The sequence below is a fragment of the Oryctolagus cuniculus genome, chromosome 9 (assembly GCF_964237555.1).
Source record: "Oryctolagus cuniculus chromosome 9, mOryCun1.1, whole genome shotgun sequence".
NCBI lineage: Eukaryota > Metazoa > Chordata > Mammalia > Lagomorpha > Leporidae > Oryctolagus > Oryctolagus cuniculus.
The window spans coordinates 13,871,002-13,888,958 of record NC_091440.1 but is presented as its reverse complement, the minus strand read 5'-3'; the positions used below and the strand labels follow the sequence as shown (position 1 = coordinate 13,888,958).

The window sequence follows — 17,957 nt, the reverse complement described above, 5'->3', positions numbered from 1 at the left end:
AAAACCTTTCTCTCTGTCTCTCTGTAACTCTGCCTCTCAAATAAATAAAATCTTTGAAAGAAAGGAGGGAGGAAGGAAGAAAGACAGACAGAAAAAAAGAAAGAGTAAGAAAAGAGAAGAGAAGAGAAGAGAAGAGAAGAGAAGAGAAGAGAGAAGAGAAGAGAAGAGAAGAGAAGAGAAGAGAAGAGAAGAGAAGAGAAGAGAAGAGAAGAAAAGGTAAGGAAAGAAAAGAAAAGGTAAGGAAAGAAAAGTGCAAGTCATGCACATGCTTCCTATTCGCGGCAATGCACTTGAACTGATTACAACAGCTTTCAGGTTCTTTCATTAATTAGTAGCTCGGTAAAAACCTTTGTCATACGCTTGTTCTATATTTGTATGAGAGGCATGATTTTATTTTTTTTTTATTTGACAGGTAGAGTTATAGACAGAGAGAGAGACAGAGAGAAAGGTCTTCCTTCCATTGGTTCACTCCCCAAATGACCGCTATGGCCAGCGCTGCACTGATCCAAAGCCAGGAGCCAGATGCCCCTTCCTGGTCTCCCATGCCGGTGCAGGAGCCCAAGCACTTCGGCCATCCTCCACTGCCCTCCCAGGCCACAGCAGAGAGCTGGACTGGAAGAGGGGCAACTGGGACTAGATCCCAGCACCCATATAGGATGCTGGCGCCGCAGGTGGAGGATTAACCAAGTGAGTCACGGAGCCAGCCCATGATTTTACTTTTTAAAAGACTATCTGGGCCGGTGCTGTGGCACAGTGGATTAATCTGCAGCCTGCAGTGCCAGCATTCCATATGGGCAACAGTTCGAGTCTTGGCTGCTCCACTTCCCATCCAGCTCCCTGCAATGTGTCTGGGAAAGCAGCAGAAGATGGCCCAAGTTCTTGGGCCCCTGCCACTCCTGTGGGAAACCTGGAAGAAGCTCTTGGTTCCTGACTTTGCCTGGCCCAGCCCTGGCCATTGAAACTATTTGGGAAGTGAACCAGCAGATGGAAGATTTCTTTCTTTCTTTCTTTCTTTCTTTCTTTCTTTCTTTCTTTCTTTCTCTCTCTCTCTCTCTCTCTCTCTCTCTGTAACTCTGCCTCCCTTCCAAATAAATAAATAACTCTTTAAAAAAAAACTTTATCCTTTGATAGAGTCTATGTTTGCATGATACATATGATGGTTGAAGCCAGAGGTGAGAGAAGTAAGAGAAAATAAAAGAAGAAAACTGATTACATGTTGACACAAAACACATTGCAACAGGGTTTAACTGGCTGTCATCAAAATAGTACTCTATGCAGAAACACAGACAACCCCAGGAAATGCTTTATTTCATCGGATTCAGGAGTAGACACCATGGTCTTGTTTGCTTGTCTAATAACTCCAGACACTCTATTCCATGTAGAAATTCACAAACTCTCAAGCGGGCCCTGGCAGCTACAAACATCTCAGCATTATCGCCGCTTACTGTCTCATTTTCCTTCTCTGGGCAGTTTTTTCAGAAATACTTGAGATGAAAGCAAGGCAAAGACAATGCTTCCCCGCTAAGTTCTTCCTAGCTCCCCCGAGACACCAGTGGGGAGCCACGCTCGATGGCTAAAAAGTCAACTGCAGGACCCAGCACCTGCCTTAGCTCGTATCTCTCATCGTGGACCGGGACTTCGCAATCCTAATGATTTAGGAAGACTGATGCCTGCGCTAAATGCCAAGGATGGTTTGACTCTTCAGCTGTCACTGGGACAAGGGATGCAGTGAGATTGGAAAAGCAGGTAAAACCAGAAAGAGAAGAAGTTCAGCTCCTCGATTTCAATGTCCGTCTCGACAAGGGTCTGAGGGCTGAAGTAGAGGGACGAGGGGAGGGAGATGAAACGAAGCAGGAACACAGTGCTTTTGCTGGCCGCCTTCCTCACAACCCAACAGAGACATTTCTCACCTCTGAGCATGGGGGTGATGATTGTGGACAGCAGACTCCCAGCGTTAATGGCCAAGTAAAAGATGGAAAAAAAACGGTTTCTTTGCTTTTCCTGTTGCAGAAAGGATAAAGGTAGTTATGCACGGGGCAGTGGAGCTGATGCTCTGACCCCACTCCCAACTCCACGCAGTCAGACGTACTTGACAAGACTCAAATGGCGGACAGACTTTGTGTTTGTGGAGCTTAGTTTCTCTACATGCACACCTCATTTCTGTGGGCCCTGGGCAGGCGCCTGCTCTTACCTGGCCCTCCTCAAACTGATCGCCGCCAAAGGCAGACACACAGGGCTTGATTCCTCCTGTCCCGAGGGCTATCAGGAGCAGGCCGATCATGCACACCGCCCTAGAGAGAGACAGGAGGTTAGGGCCCAAATGGCAGAGCCCTAGCAGGAGCCCTCTCTGCCCGATTTCCTCAGAGGACCAAGAGCAGTGGTCCACGTAGAGCGGAGACTCAACCTTCCAATAAGACAGTTCCCAGGATGCATTCTGAGAGCCCAGTGCCAACTGGAACTCAAGGGCCTTCAACTTCCTACTTCTCTCTAATAATTTTCCATTGAGAAAACTAAAGCAATGGCTAGAAATCTGAACAAAGATTCATGGGTAGATTTCTTTGGTAGCCTTATCATTTCCAGTAAAAGCATGGGTGACCAAAGTGTCAATGGGACAAATGTATGCATTGTGTCTGAGACAATCACAGTAGACCCAGTAGTCATTAAATGATGTTGGCAAGCGTGTTTTCATTGAAAGCAGACTATCAGGTTAATGGCATGATCTTAATTTGGTTACAAAATACAGAACACTGGAAAGAGATAGAGCAAAAGACATATTGTTACACCCAGGAGGTAGGACTAGCATTTATCTTTGCATTAAATCTTAGCATTTATCAACCGCATTTTGTAGTTTGATTAAATTCACGGTTAGGTACTATACTCTAACGTGTGTATAATCTTAGTTGCTAATATTACTTAACAATACTAAAAAAATGTTATACAACTGAAATACACAAAGTCAGGGCCAATACTGCAGAGAAAGAACCTTTAAAATTCATGCTTCTGAATTAACTAACTGACCAAAGCACTGCTTTTGTCTTGTTCGCTTCCTAATGGAACTTGTATTTAATATGCTCACCCTAAGCATTTCAGAGAGAACCCAAACCTGGTCAGTTGAACATTACAGACCACTTCCTCTGGTGAGGGTCTTTGATGTGTTCCAAGACCAAACCCATGAAATAAAATAAACGGCTAGGACTTCTGGAGCACTCGTTTGCCAGGCAGTGCCCTGGGTGCTTCACTGGGCTAGCCCAGAGCAGTCCTGTTACTGTTGCTCTTGTCGGTGTGTTACACACAGGCACAGAGGCTAAGGAACTTTCTGGAACTTTCTTGAGTTGACATAAGCAGCAATGGCCACAGGCAGGACTTCAGGCCAGCCTGGCTCTGAAGTTCATGCACTTAACTTGTTGCAGGTTAGGAAACTAGGCACAGAGAAGACAACTTGGTCTCCATCACACTGCTCTTCTGCGGCAGAGCTGGGGAGTGGTGTTGGTGGGGGGTAGTAGTAGCAGCCAGGGGTCCAGGCCGGCAGCTGTCTCAGCCGCAGATAAACCGCCGACACAGGCCCTGCAGACACTAACTTGAGCCTCAGTTCTATTCCGCAGCCCATGAGGTGCTTTATGCACTGGCCAAGGTTCCTGAAGCACAGAACCGGGACGCAAAACCGACATCTCCGGTCATTTGCTTGGCAGGACGGCAGACAAGGGAAGCAGCCCCGCAGAGGGCCTGGATGCAGGTCACGCTTGCCATCAAGGACCCAGCATGAGTTACTGGGGAAGGAGGGACCAAGGAAACAGAATGATTGCAGGAGCAGTGCAGAGGGCAGGCGCCGGAGCTGTGGCCTCACAGGTAAAGCCGCCACCTGCAGCGCCAGCAGCCTGTACAGGCACTGGTTCAAGTCATGGCTGCTCCATTCCCATCCAGCTCTCTGCTGATGGCCTGGGAAATTAGTGGAAGATGGCTAAAGTGCTCGGGTCCCCGTACCCATGAGGAAGACCCGGATGAAGCTCCTGGCTCCTGGCCTTGGGCTGGCCCAGCCCTGGCTGTTGCGGCCACTTGGGGAGTGAACCAGTAGGTGGAAGATTCTCTCTCTCTCTCTCCCTCCGTCCCTCCCTCTCTCCCCTCTCTGTGTCCCTCTCCCTCTCTCTGTAACTTCCTTTCAAATAAGTAAAATAAATCCTTAAGAAAAATGAAGAAGGGCCGGCACTGTGGCTCACTAGGCTAATCCTCCACTTTGCGGCGCCGGCACACCGGGTTCTAGTCCCAGTCGGGGCACCGGATTCTGTCCCGGTTGCCCCTCTTCCAGGCCAGCTCTCTGCTGTGGCCAGGGAGTGCAGCGGAGGATGGCCCAAGTGCTTGGGCCCTGCACCCACATGGGAGACCAGGAGAAGTACCTGGCTCCTGTCATCGGATTAGCATGGTGTGCCGGCCGCAGTGCGCCGGCCGCGGCGGCCATTGGAGGGTGAACCAATGGCAAAAGGAAGACCTTTCTCACTCTCTCTCTCTCTCTCTCTCTCACTGTCCACTCTGCCTGTCAAAAAAAAAAAAAAAAAAAAAAAAAAGGAAGAAGAGCAAAGGTGCCGAGCCCAGAGGACACCTGATGGTGTTAAGGATCAAGTTTGGTTCAAGAATCAACATGGACACGAATACCCTGCCCACCGATCACACACCGTGTGGATGTGCTGACCCCAGCTGTCCCAAGGTGCCATGCCTCCTGTCACAACCAGCAGGAGGGTGACAGGCCCCAGACTCCACCTCTAGACCACTCGCTGCCTTCTGTGTCCTGCTGACAAAGTGGAAAAGCCTCCCTCCACTCAGGGTGAAGTGCAAGGGCAAAGAGGGAGCATCAGAGCACTGGCAGGCGCGGCTGCGACGCCCACCCACTCACACGTGCACAGGGAGGCTGTCGGGGGTCCCGTCATGGTTGTTGTCTGTGAGCTCATTGACGGAGCTGAGGGAGGTGACTGCTTGTCCGATGGTGTAGACGATGGACAGCCACACGATGGTCCTGTGTTGGGAATGGGTAAGAGAATCCGCGTGAGCTCCACGCTCACTGTCTGCTTCCCACTCCCCCAGAAGAGCCAGCCCGGCCTTGAGCCCACTGGGTTCTCCAGTGTGAGAATGGCTGGGACCTCTCAGGAAGACACTGAGCTTACAGGTGCAGGGCAAACCTGGCCCAGCCGGGAAGAGGGTCACACGCTCGGTGTCTACCGCACTGCAGAAATCAGCACTGTGTATCTCCCACTAGGAGGAGTTACTCCTCTTGCGACTGCTAACGGTATTTGGCCAGGGGCAGCCCCTCGGTGATTTCTGTAGCGACCTTTGGGCACAGGGCATACGCTTGCTTCCAGCACGCATTCAGCCGAACAGCAGGCTCTGCGCCAGGCTCCGGGGACGCGCGGGTGAGCAGAAACGGGGCGGTCACTCACTTGAACTTCCCCAGCCACGCGTCGGCGATGAGAGCTCCGAGAATGGGCGTGAGGTAGCACAGCGCGACGAACGTGTGGTAGATGACCGTGGACAGGTTGTCGTCCCAGCCGATGAAGTTTCTGAAGTACAGAATCAGGAGTGCTTTGCGCAGACGGCAGGCGGAGGAGGAGGGGCACAGCGTTAGGACTGGCCGCGGCAGCCCACCGCCTGCCCCCGGGGCCGCCAGGGGGCGCGAAGTTACCTCGCATCCCATAGTAGGAGAACCTTTCGCAGAACTCATTGACCACGATGAAGAAGATGCTCAGGGGATAGCCGAAGCAGCTCTGGCCAAAGGAGAAGCAGTGGAGGCTCAGCACCCGCCCCTCGCGCGTCCCTGTTCAGCGACTCACCGGGGATCGTCAGCTTTGCTGTCAATCATTCCGCGTGGAGACAGCGAGGAAGCGAAGCCACAAGTTCTGTTGCAGGTCTGAGAAGGACTCTGCACAGCACTTGCCAAAGAGAGGACCCACCACACAGCACCAACCCCTCCCAGGTGCTAGATGCACAGTACCCATTTGCTAAGTGAATGAGCACCGGTGTGAACATTTAGGAGTCAGGCCGATTGCAAACTTGACAGAATGAAGATGGGTAGGGAAGGGACAAGGATACGTACCAGTGACTTAGACATTCCTGAAAGAAAAACAAAGCATCATTGTTAAAGCGAAGCCGTTCCGATATTTCTCGCTGCGTTCACACCCTCTGACCTATCTCGGCGGTGTGTGCAGCGTGTCCACCAAAACCCCTCCGGCCTGGCCTCTGAATCCCCATTTCAGAAGCTCTTCGGGCAATTCCCACGCACAGAGGGACCACCAGTGGCTCAGAGAGTCAGGCCAAAGCCACTTCTCCATCAAGCACTCCCAGGGCGGCCCGTCAGGACGACACGGAGACGTTTCCGTCTGTTCTTCATCACCTCACAAGGCCGCTGGGCTTTTGTGAGGTTCAAGTGCCTGGAACGTAAGATGCTGACGGGGGCCTGGCACACAGTGAGGAGCCGCCCACCCCCGCCTTCCCCTGCCAGCACTTTGCCCACACGCGGGATGCCAAGGACGCCCAGCGACACGCTCGAGCCTGTGACACGTGTAACAGCAGCTACTTTGCCCAGGGCTGCCCCCCGCCTGGTGAACACGCCCCTCCACACCCGTGCTCCCGGGTTTGCCACCCACGGGACCTGCACAAAGCCTCCTCCGGCACTGCTGTGCAGTCAGCAAGGTGCAGTCGTGGCTGCTTTTGCTTTTTGTTTCCGTTCTAGAGCAGGTGCCTTCCAGGGCAGGACCACGTGCTACCCATCATAGCTGCATCTCCACAGCCCCGCATCGTGTCCTGCTTGTACCACTAACAGGGGCCAATTAGGAGAGCAGACAGAGAAAGCGAGAAACGCCAGGGAGTCCGTGCGAACTGAGCCCAGTGGCCTCTGCCATCCGAATCTGGACAGTGCCCAGCACCGCCTCGGCCTCAGCCTCTGCTCCCCTCTGCCCTGGCCCTCATCTCTCGTCTTCATACCTGCCCCACGCACGAACACGCTGCCCTGTGTGTTTCAGCATCACGTGTTCTGCCCGTTCCCACGGGGAATCTGTCCCCTCCCTCACCCAGCCCCCAGTGGTCTCATCTTGGATTCTTTCTTGTTGGGGGTCGTGGGCATGTCCCGCCTCTCTTTGGGGTCAGTGATCCGACAGCAGTGGACCTCAAACTTGAGCAAGCTTCGGGATCACTGCAGAGCTCGTGAGCACACGTTGCTGGGCCCCAGCCCCAGAGCTGCTGAAGCCAGGGGTTCGGGGCTGGACCTTTGAATCCGCGATTCCAACAAGCTCCTGGTTGTTGCTGCTGCTGCTAGTCTAGGCAGCAGGCTTTGAGAACCGCTGCGCCGCAAAATTCGAAGTAATCCTTAAATCCCTGCAGCCAGCCACGTGTTGCACGCAGCAGTGGTGATGGCTATTTGAAAAGCAGCTCAGCTGGAAACCAACACTGGCCGCTAGGGCCAGTGCTGGAGAAGGTTGGCTTCCCCGCACCCAGGGATCTGTCATTCTAACAAGTTCCAAGGTGGCGTCCACGCTGCTGGTCCAGGGGCCAGACTTTGCAAGGTGCACGTGGGAATTGCAAGGTGCACGCGGGAATGTGAATTGTCTGAATGGTCTCCACAAGGAAGCTGTGCATGCTGTCCTGGGCGGACGTGAACCCAGAAACTAGGCAGCATGCCAAAGCCTCCGCCACGGTTCCCCGCTGCTGGGCGGGGCTCTCCTATTTGCCACCTTGGGTTTTCATGATGTGCACAACCAGACCCTCCCATCACAATAAACAGAACCACAACCCCGTCTCAGGAACTCCCTTGCTGAGCCCTGGCCTGGTCCTCCCGCTGCACCCCCGCGCTGCCTCAGCTGGTGCCTTCCTGCCTGGTTCCCATCACGGGACTGGGGAATACTTCTGCCTCCCATGAGATGATCTTGCATTTTTGCCCACTTAAGAGAGTGTTTCAGATGCTGTTTTAGTCCTCGCCCTAAGGAGCAAAACACTCTGTCCTGGTCTCACTGGACTCCTGTTCCCAATACTCGCTGCCTTTCAGGTTCTGGGTGGAGATCACGAATAAGGGACTTTTCTCCCCAGGTAGACTTCCTCGTGGGAAGGGGTTGCCTCAAGGGCAACACGTGGAGCATGAGGGCCCTGGGCGAAGACCCGGGACTGTCTCTCGGCTCTGCCATCTGCCAGTGGGGACCTTGGACAAACCTACCTTTGTCCCAGAGAGCCCCAGAATCCACAGATGGCCCCCACTCCTCACAGGATGGCTGCAAGGGGTCATGGGAACCCTGCACAGAGCCCGGCGTGTGCCTGAGTGGAAGACTGTGCCGTCTCAGCAGCCTCGGCACCTCGCGTGGTGCTCCCCACAGAGGGCAAACTCAATGTTTGTTGAGTGAGTTCTAGTCCAAAGAATCAGTTGCATCAGGGACCGGGTACAAGGTTCAGATTCCGAGGCTGCTAGTTCCACTCGCCCCTCCGAGCTTGAGTAGCCTCCTTCAGCCCTGAGTGCCATGGACTTTAGCCATGTCCCCTAGGGCCTGCTGTCCTGGCCCCTACTGGGTTTGGCCAATGGGGAGCCCTGGGGAGATCAGGGAGAGGGAGGCAGAATCAGGGTATTTGTTTCTTGGGTGCTGTTCCCCACAAAGACACCTTGGACCAGCTGTGTCCTCAAGTAGCCGGCATGGTGCCCTGTAGCTGGCCCTGAATACCTGTCTCTCTCTCTCCCCTCACCCTGCCCCCTCCTGTCCCTGCAGACCTGTGTGTAGCCATTGAGAAGCTGCTGTCTATGGGCCCCAACACCACCCTCGCCTGAATGGGCTCGCTGTTTACAAATTCTCCTCTGCCAAGGGTGCCGTGTTTCCTGACAGGCGTGCAGGGACGCTGTGCACAGGGCGTGGGCTCCACGTGCTGCTGTCTCTCCTCATCACCAGACCAGAAGGAGTCCCAGTAGCCAGTGGAATGGCAAAGACGGACCGGGCATGCTGCTCTTTGAAAGCTGGGTGCAAACCAGGCTGTGGGTACAGCTTGAGTATCCCTGACCCGAAATGCCTGGGACTGGAAACGCTTCTGATTTCAGAGCTGTTGGATTTGGGAAATTTGCGAAGACTTTACCAGTTGAGCATCCCTAATCTGAATCCCTACATGCTTTCAAGCCCCTGTTTGCACCAGGCCATTCCAAAGACCACATGGAAATGCTTATTAGGAAAAATGCATGGGTTACGAATATTTCCCCCAAAAATACTCTTATCTTTTAATTATCATTTAGCACTGCTGCTAACAATCTTTGAAAGCTGTACTTCCCCAGGAAGTTCGTGGAGCCCCCCTTGTATTATTCGAAGCCCGCATCTGCGGCAGCGGTGCTTCTTGCAGAACTACGTGCTGCTCTGCCCGAGACTTGAGGTTTTGTGGCCAAAGCCAGGGCTGAGGCCCACACGGAGGCGTGCGTGGATCTCGCCCTGCACCATCTCCGGAAAGGCAGGGAGGGCAGAAGACCCGGACCGCGCAGGGAGGCCGCCCCATCACCACGCCTTTCCCGCACTCCTCAGAACCGTGGTTCCCTGGGAGCGGCTGCAGCTGTCTGGGCTACTACACACACTTCTTTGCTGTAAGTAGCACCTAAGTGATAAAGGCAAGGTCTTGTTGGCTTCAGACAGACATGCTTAACAGAAAAGAGACCCAGTGTTTGGTGGCCTTCGGTCTTTAGTGATCATCACGCCCAGCACTGAGTGATGGAGACGGAAGTTCTCACCGTCGCCCTGCATCCAGTGCGTGGGAAGACAAGGGCCTCTGGAATCAAGAGGCTGAACCTGAGCTTGGCTTTGCGCATGAAACTTAACATCTGGGCTGCCATTCCTTCACCCAGGGCTGCTGCCAGCTTCTTGCAATTTGGTCAATAAGACTGAGCGTACGTGAACAAAATGCGGCTAATCGCTTACAGCAGCCCCTAAAGACAACTAGGTAGGTCTTTCATCAGGCACTGATGGGTGTTCAGAGCAGACTGACTTACAATACAGGTAAGGATTCAGCATGGGAGACCTGGCACAGGGGGAGGTGGCCTCCCAGAAGAGACAGCCCCCTCCAGGGTCACTTACAGGGACCCAAAGCAGAAGGGCCCAATGGTGTCACCGTGGGAAGTCAGACTGTGGCAAGCCCCGGTGGTTTCACTGGAACTGCTTTGGAGAGAGCAACACGCGAGAACCATGGGGAGAAGCACCTGCTGCTCCCAAGAAAATAGCAAGCTGGGGCTGGGGGCGGGCTGGGGGCGGGGCATGGGCCCATGGTGGCGCCTGCCCAGGGACCACCTCTTCTGCTCTGTGTCCCTGTTCCCTTGGCCCTGCCTCATCAGCCGCCAGGACAACGGTGGCCGGCAGTTGCCTGGCTCACCCTCTCCATCTCCCTCCTCCCGGATTGGGGATGCTCGCTCCCAAGCCTTGCTGGTTGTCCTCTCCTGGTTAGGAAAACCCCTACTCCCCTGCTGCCGTCCAGGCCCCCCAGCATCAGGCCTGAGCCTCACCCTCCTGCACCCAGCAGTCCGGCTGCCTGGCTGGTGCCAGTTCTCTCTCCATGCCAGGCCCTTTCCTAACTCCATGCACAGGTGGCCCAGCCGCCCTTGGCCTCCCAAGCACTCACTCCCTGCTTGGATCTCTGCAGACTCCATCACAGTCACCCCCGGCACAGTGAGTTGTTCTGGCTTCTGGGAAAAAAAATCACGGAGCCCCACGTATCACGCGATGCCTTTTTTTTTCCCCCTCTCCGTCTCCCTCTCCGTCTCCCTCTCCGTCTCCCTCTCCGTCTCCCTCTCCCTCTCCCTCACAGGATCCACACCAGGCCTAATGGGGCTCATCTGCAGAGGGGAATGGGAAAGAGGGAGGCGTGGGGTGGGGGCCACTTCCATCCCACGCTTGGGCTGGCTTTTGTCCACAAAAGTAAACTTGGATGGAGAAGTGAAAAGCGCATTTCTTTCCTGAAACGGGGTCTTGCACCCTGACAGCCGCGTCCGTAGCAGAACTCGCTGGGGGCCTGTAACCCAGGCCCCCGTGTCGGAGCGGCTCTGGGGGACACTGTTTCTGGCCTGACCCCGACTTCTCTTTCTTTCGTGGATTCGGATGTTTTGCTACATTTCCCTCCCTCAAGTTCACCGCTAGGCCACATGCCACTTTTTGTGCACACTACACAAATGTGGTCTTTAGGGTGGGGCTCTGTTCCGGACAAAGCGAGCCCCTGGGGGCTGCCCGCTGGCACCTGGGCCTTCCGTGGGGCTCACCTGCACACCTGTGCGTCACAGAAGCAGCTCCGACTTCCCCATGGAGACAGGATCTGGGAATCCTGACACCTCGACATACTGCCCAGAGGGCTCTTCAAAAATGTGCGGCAAATGAAATTGAACGGTAAGCTTATGTGGGTACCGCGACATCTTGAAACTGTGCATAGGAGGAGTCTCCCAAAAGTTCACAGAGGGGTGCCCGTTGTGAAACAAGTTAAGCAGTCGCCTGGGAAAGCCCGCATTCCATATTGGAGTGTCTGCTGCGAGCTACTCCACTTCTTCTTCTTCTTCTTTGTTGTTGTTTTTTTTTGTGGTTTTTTTTTTTTTTTTGACAGGCAGAGTGGACAGTGAGAGAGAGAGACAGAGAGAAAGGTCTTCCTTTTGCCATTGGTTCACCCCACAATGGCCGCTGCGGCCGGCGCACTGCGCTGATCCGAAGCCAGGAGCCAGGTGCTTCTCCTGGTCTCCCATGTGGTGCAGGGTCCAAGCACTTGGGCCATCCTCCACTGCACTCCTGAGCTACAGCAGAGAGCTGGACTGCAAGAGGAGCAACCGGGACAGAATTCGGCGCCACGACCAGGACTAGAACCCAGTGTGCCGGCGACACAGGCGGAGGATTAGCCTATTGAGCCACGGTGCCGGCTGCTACTCCACTTCTGATCTGGCTTCCTGCAGGCAGCAGGTGGTGACTCAAGCATCTGAGACCCTGCCACCCCCACGGCAGCCCAGGATGGAGCTCCCAGCTCCTGGCTTCATCCTGGCCCAGCCCTGGCTGTGGCAGGCATTTGGAGAGTGAACAGCAGGTGGAAGCGGTCTCTGTCTCTGTCTCCTCCCTCTCTCTGTCCCTCTGCCTTTCAAGTAAATAAATAAATTTCTGCTACTGCCAAGGGAGTTACCAGCACTTACAGCAGGAAAAGCCTAGAGGTATTGAGAAATGCAGGGGGAAAAAAAAGGCACTAAAAAAAAGGCAAGGGTGTGGGCTTTCTTCCGTGACTCTGGGCTCACACCATTATGCTGGGGACCTCACCCGTGTCCACACAGGCCACCAGGTGAAGGCTTGCCCGTGTCCTGTGGCCCCAGAATACCAGAGGATGGGACCCCTGAGAGGAGCTTCATCTCCCCCACCTGGGGCTTCCAGCCATCAGAGCAAACAGAGACACAGAGCGCCTACCCCAGCTGATGACGGCCACACGCCTTGCGATGGGTCCCTCTCAATTCCTGTTGCCAGCATCTGCCCTGTGGTTTTGGAGTTGTTCTCTCTGCTATATGAGGCACGGACTCCAGGCTTCTCCCTGGGTCTTCTAGGTCCAATCAGTCTACGCCTCCCCCTTTCTTTAAAACATCTTCCCCAGAGCCGGCGCTGTGGCGCGGTGAGCTAGGCTGCCATCTGCGGCACCAGCATCCCGTATCAGAGCATGGGTTTGAGTCCTGGCTGCTCCACTTCTGATCCAGCTCTCAGCTAATGTACCTGGGAAAGCAGTGGATAATGACTCAAGTGCTTGGGAGCTCCAGGCTCCAGTCTTGAGCCTGACCCAACCCCAGCCATTGTGGCCATCTGGGGAATGAACCAGCAGATGGAAAGCAATGCCAAAGGCACACAAATGCCGCTAAATTAAAAGGAACCCATATCCGGGCATCTGGGGGAGTTAATTTTGGAGGTAGCTAAGACAGAGACTCTGCCTTTTACACACAAAGATCTTTTGCTCTTACGTGGTAGATCATTAGTAGAAAACACGCTTTGAGAGCACACTGAGTGTGCAGCTGGTCTACAGAACTATGTATAGAATGATCCAACCATGCTGTGTAAATGCTACATCCCTCAATCCTGCAAGGAGCACATCTATAAAGAAAGATCTAGAAGCAGAAAGCTGGTAAAATGTTATGTGTATTTTAGATTTCATTAGACATTATCTGACAACTCTCCACACAAGTGTTAAGTAACTGATTGTGTTTCAGTTGCCACTGGCAATTTTGGAACATATAGACAGAATAGCTGGACTTAAATAAAAGTAGGAAAAGTTACACACTATATGGAGAACGATCTCCGGAAACTTGATCCACAGCTCCACAGTATAATAGCAACAGGAAGAACATATTGCTTTTTTCCAAATTAGTTTGAGGTAAATCATCTGTGCCTAGCTCCTCATGCTGGATGGCTCTAAACCTGCGCTCCAAAGTCAGACTCCATGACAGCCTGGCGGGAGAGGGGGCTCTGGAGAGTTTCCGGTGCAGACCCCCTGGAGGGTCTAGCCCTTCCTCCTTCCTTGCTCCTCTCTGTGGGAGACCCCGCCCCTCTTGCCCTCGGCTGCGGCACTTTCCAATGCACAGACTCTCCCTTAACACTGCGCTGCTGCCGGTAGTAGCTGTAAACCAGGGGACAGAGTTACAAAACAGTGACCCCCGGTTCTGTGTGTTGCAATCCCAGTTTTATGAGGCAATACTGCTAACTCATCTCCTAATAACACTGCTCTCACTCCTTCACTGTCATCGCAGAAGAATGTGCAGATGTTCTTCGGACTCACCCTTGTTTCGATTTCCTTATCAGCTCACCTGGGACACCCACCCGCCGTCCCTCCCGCAAAGGGGCGGCATCAAGATGCAGCCGCGGCCAGCCGAGAGCCTCTTCCACCCCGAGACACGGGACACAGCTGGCTGGGGAGTCCCAGCCTCCGGGGCACCCTCGTGGCTGTCCCTCTCGCTGGAGCACTTTCCCAGGATCCCGCCCCGGGTAGCAATTGAACAAAGCCCTCTATGTGTTCTCTGTACTTCATGATTCAGGAACTCAAAGAGCCGTAGGAAAATTCTTAATCAAATAATCCAAGTGAATAGAAAACTGAATAATTCCACCCAGGACATTCAGAGAGGTGGGAAGGGGCCATGCAAAAATTTAGCATGAAGATAGTGAAGAAGACGACAATACCAGTCACTGCTCCCGCTATACTCAAAGTGCTGATGGGCTTATGCACCTGGCCCCCGAGGACCCACATTTCTTGCAAGCAGGGATTATTTCATACCTTCACACGGTAAATAAACACCTACATAAATAAATGGCGTAGGTCCACCCCTCCTGGTCTTAGCTGGACCACTTTGATCCATCACTCCCTTTCATTTCCCTCTTCCCTACCTTTTCAAGACAGTATCTACAGTCGACTTTCAAAATCTATCAATGAATGTACCCATCATGGACTTGGACTCCTGTGGACCGGCCAGAGGCCAGACTGTACTAGATCTTCCTATGATCTAACTTCCAGGCACAATAATAACATTCGGACATGGGAAAAAGTCAAGAACAAGAGTCCCGTCATTTACATCCACAGAGCTGTGGTTCTCAGAGTGTGGTTCCGAGACCAGCAACATTAGGATCACTGGGCACCTTGTCCACACGTGCATCCTTGACCCTATCCCAGACGTGCTGAGTCAGAGAGAGGCTCCAGCAGTCTGCGGGAATAAGCCCCATTCAGCACGCTGAGGTTGGAAAGCGGCCAACTTAGAGCGACACCAGCTGATGGAAGCCCATGGTATAAGTTTTCTCTCTTCTCTCTGCTGGCTAGGAGATGAGAGCGGTCCCAAAGTCACACTTCTAGGTCAAAGCCCCCACCCCACCCCCACTGCATGCAGTGAGCTCAGCTTCCGGCTATACCTCAAGCTAGCAGCAGGAACACCAGCCTTCCCGACACAACAGCACTGTGCTTTGGTTGACCCAAGAGCTTCCAGGAAGAGGACAGAATGTGGAGGGATTCTGAGTGCTCACATGCGAGGCTCCTTCGCAGCAGCCCACTCTTTTATACTCGGGCAAGCACCTGACGGGGCAGAATCCATCAGAATCACACACAAGTCCAGCCAGGAGGCCGAGAGCTCGGGGGACAGGGACCTCATTAAGAGTCCTGCATTACGCAAACTAATTTCTCAGACCAACCCAGAGGCCTTGGCGGAGGGAGGCAGGAGCCTGCTTCCTAGAGCTGTGGCTTCCTACCTGATGCTCAGATAGGTGGCACACGACAGAACAGGATCTGTGGTCGTCCAAGGCCGAAGCAAGAGACACAAATTGTGAGTGTGGCAAATCCAGGGCGTCTCTTGCTAAGCTTTCAGATGAGGGAGTGGGTGAGGTTAGAGGAAAGAGAACAGGTGTAAAATGCATTAGTGGCTGTTTTGTTCCTCCCCTCTCTGAGGCTCGTCCCCAGCCTACTGAGAAGTTGTCAGCCACCCAGAGACCTAAGTGAAGCGCACGATTCTTGGGGAAACAGCCTCTCTCCACCCAGGCCCTGAGGACAGAGGAGCAGGGAGACACCCGGCGGCGATGCTCAGCACACCGGCTTGTGCGCCAGCTCCGGCCCGCCACTTGCTTAGGTCCCAAGCTAAGAATGGTTTTTACAAGTTTAAATGACTGAAAAAAAAACATGCTTAAGACCGTTTTGCGAGAACTATATAGTGCTGAAATGTCAGTGCCCATAAATAAGGTTTTACTGGAACAGCGCTGCCCACTTGTTTACCTGCCATCCGTGGCTGCCTTCCCTCTCCAGGCTCAGGGCTGAGAAGGTGCCACAGCGACCACAGGTGTCCCCTAGCTGGCCTTTTCCAGGCAAGGCTGCTGGCCCGTGCTCTCACACAGAGGCTCTGTGGTCCAGGATCCCAACCAAGGCACTGCAGCCAGGCTGACCAGGCTCTGCCGCGCCCAGAGCCTCTACCTGTCCTGTTTGTTATTTGGGGGTTCTCGCTGCTTATGTTGCGAAGTCTAATAAACACCACAAACGCCAGAGTTCAAAGTCTCATCACGTCCCACGCTTTCCTGGTCAGTTGAGGCTGCTGCCCTGGGTTCCCAGAAAGAGGGAATGTTCATCATAGTCACACAGCAGCTCACGGCCCAGGCCACTCCTGCCTTCCTGTCTCATGTCCCAAGTGTCGCCTGTAGCCCTCAGGGGATCTGAAACAAGGCTGGCATCATCCAAAGGCTAAAAGACCTGTTCTCCAGAGGGGAGGTCACTGCTACTTTTTTTTTCTTTCAAATAAAATTAAAATCATCATTTTTTCACTTTCTAACTCTCCTTGAAATCAAAGCAGTGTCTGAATGTTTCCTTGCTGTTCACATGCTATGACAAACTCAGTTGCCAACAACAAATAAATTAAGACCGCGTAAGGACCGACTCGCGGAGTGGTGCACCCCCATTCATCCAGAGCTACACTGGGGAAGCTCTGTCCTCACTCACCGGTGACCAGGCTGCCACTCTGGACAAGCACCCCAACTTGAGTCATCTATTAGAAACGCTAAGTGCAGGACACAGAATTCCAGCTCCACACAGCTGCTGCCCAGGTATTTGGTACCTAAAGACCAACACAGATCCTTCCGAAAAGCTCCCAGAAAAGCTATGCAGCCAATGGGGTGTGCAGGGCGGGGCCCAGAGCTCCAGGCTGACCTCTGTTGGGCCCCGAGCCTGGAGGAAGGTTTACAGGGTCTTTGTGCAACGGGCACACTTAGCTGCAATTCAAAGTCCAATGCGCGAACCACTCACTGCTCCTACAGGAGCTGTCTCCTGGTGGAATAGGAGGGACCTTGAGAGCCCCTGGGACCGCGGCACCTGGCCACCAGGACAGGTAGGCAGCAGGTCCACCTCTAGGGTGCTCTCTGTCATTTCTGTCTGTTGGCTGAGGAAGCGGAGGGCCCCCGAGAGCTTGGTTTATTGATGCAAGATCAGGGACCTGGGGTACAACTGCAGGCAGCCCAGGCTCCGAATCCGTTCTGTCGGCCACAGCTGCCACTCCGCCCCAGGGCTGGGCTCCTCCTTGGCTTGAATGGGGGGGGGGGGGCTGCCCCTCCTGTAAGGGGGAGGAGCCTGGGCTGATCCCTCGCAGGAGTCCGCACTAATTCAGGAGCAGCGGCTTGAGGTCCAGCCGCCCCTAGCTGTTTCCCTGACTGTACCCGTCGAGAAACCTTTACCCAACTTGCTGCCTCCTCCTAAAGCCCCCGATCAGGGTAGGGGGCAGAAGCTCCCGGGCGGAAGGACACAGGCTTTGGCCCAATTCCTCCTGCACCAGGTTTCATTCTGGGGCGCCCACGGAAGGGCGGAGGTGCTGTGACTCTGCCTCCCCTGCAGCCCGACCCAGGCCAGCAGGGTGGGAACCCAGCAGGAGGGCAAGTCCAGGGTTTTGCCTCGCTCTCTCAGTCTCCGCCCCCCCGCATCCCATCGAAGCGCGCGCACAGCAGACAGGAGCCCCCTCTGACTCGCCCGGGGCCGGCGCATGAACCTGCAACCTCTGGGTGGCAGCTTCCTCTCGCGTGCCCCGCCCGCGGTGCCATCCCTCCCGCTCCCAGCGAGCGCAGGTGGCCATGCGGATCAGCCTCCTGAGCCCGGCGCCCCGCAGCACCCAGATGACGCCCCTACGGCCCCACCGCTGTGTTGCCGATTCCCGGTGACCCGCCCGGCATGGCCCGGCGCACGTACCCATGGTGGCTGCTCCTAGGGCTCCCCGCGACTGGCAAGCAGGAGCCTGGCTCCTCTGACTTTGTTTCCAAGCCCTGCCCAGCCAGCTACCTGTGCAGCTGGAGGTGTGCAAGGCGGGGCTGACCGGGGCTCCACCCTCGGAGGAGGTGGCAGGACAGCAGGGAGCAGTTAGCGTCCCTTGAGTCCCGGCAGGTGCGCACCAGGCCATGCTGGGGTTCCAGGACCCCGCGGTGTGGCCCAGGGCCTTCGTGTGTGTGTGGGGAGACCCCGGACCAGGTATC

At 54.5% G+C, this 17,957-nt stretch overlaps 1 protein-coding gene across 4 annotated transcripts in view; it reads right to left on the bottom strand.

Moving 5' to 3' along the window:
- SLC15A1 (solute carrier family 15 member 1) overlaps positions 1-17,700 on the bottom strand; it is a 41,026-nt gene extending 23,326 nt beyond the window's left edge. The window contains 7 exon segments of one of the 4 annotated variants that reach the window (NM_001082337.1): positions 1,911-2,001; positions 2,192-2,291; positions 4,886-5,005; positions 5,427-5,568; positions 5,669-5,750; positions 6,080-6,096; positions 17,677-17,700. In NM_001082337.1, coding sequence (NP_001075806.1) covers positions 1,911-2,001; positions 2,192-2,291; positions 4,886-5,005; positions 5,427-5,568; positions 5,669-5,750; positions 6,080-6,096; positions 17,677-17,680 — 556 coding nt within the window. In that variant the 5' untranslated portion in view covers positions 17,681-17,700. 4 annotated transcript variants of the gene reach the window in all.
- Between the last annotated feature and the right edge of the window lie 257 nt (positions 17,701-17,957).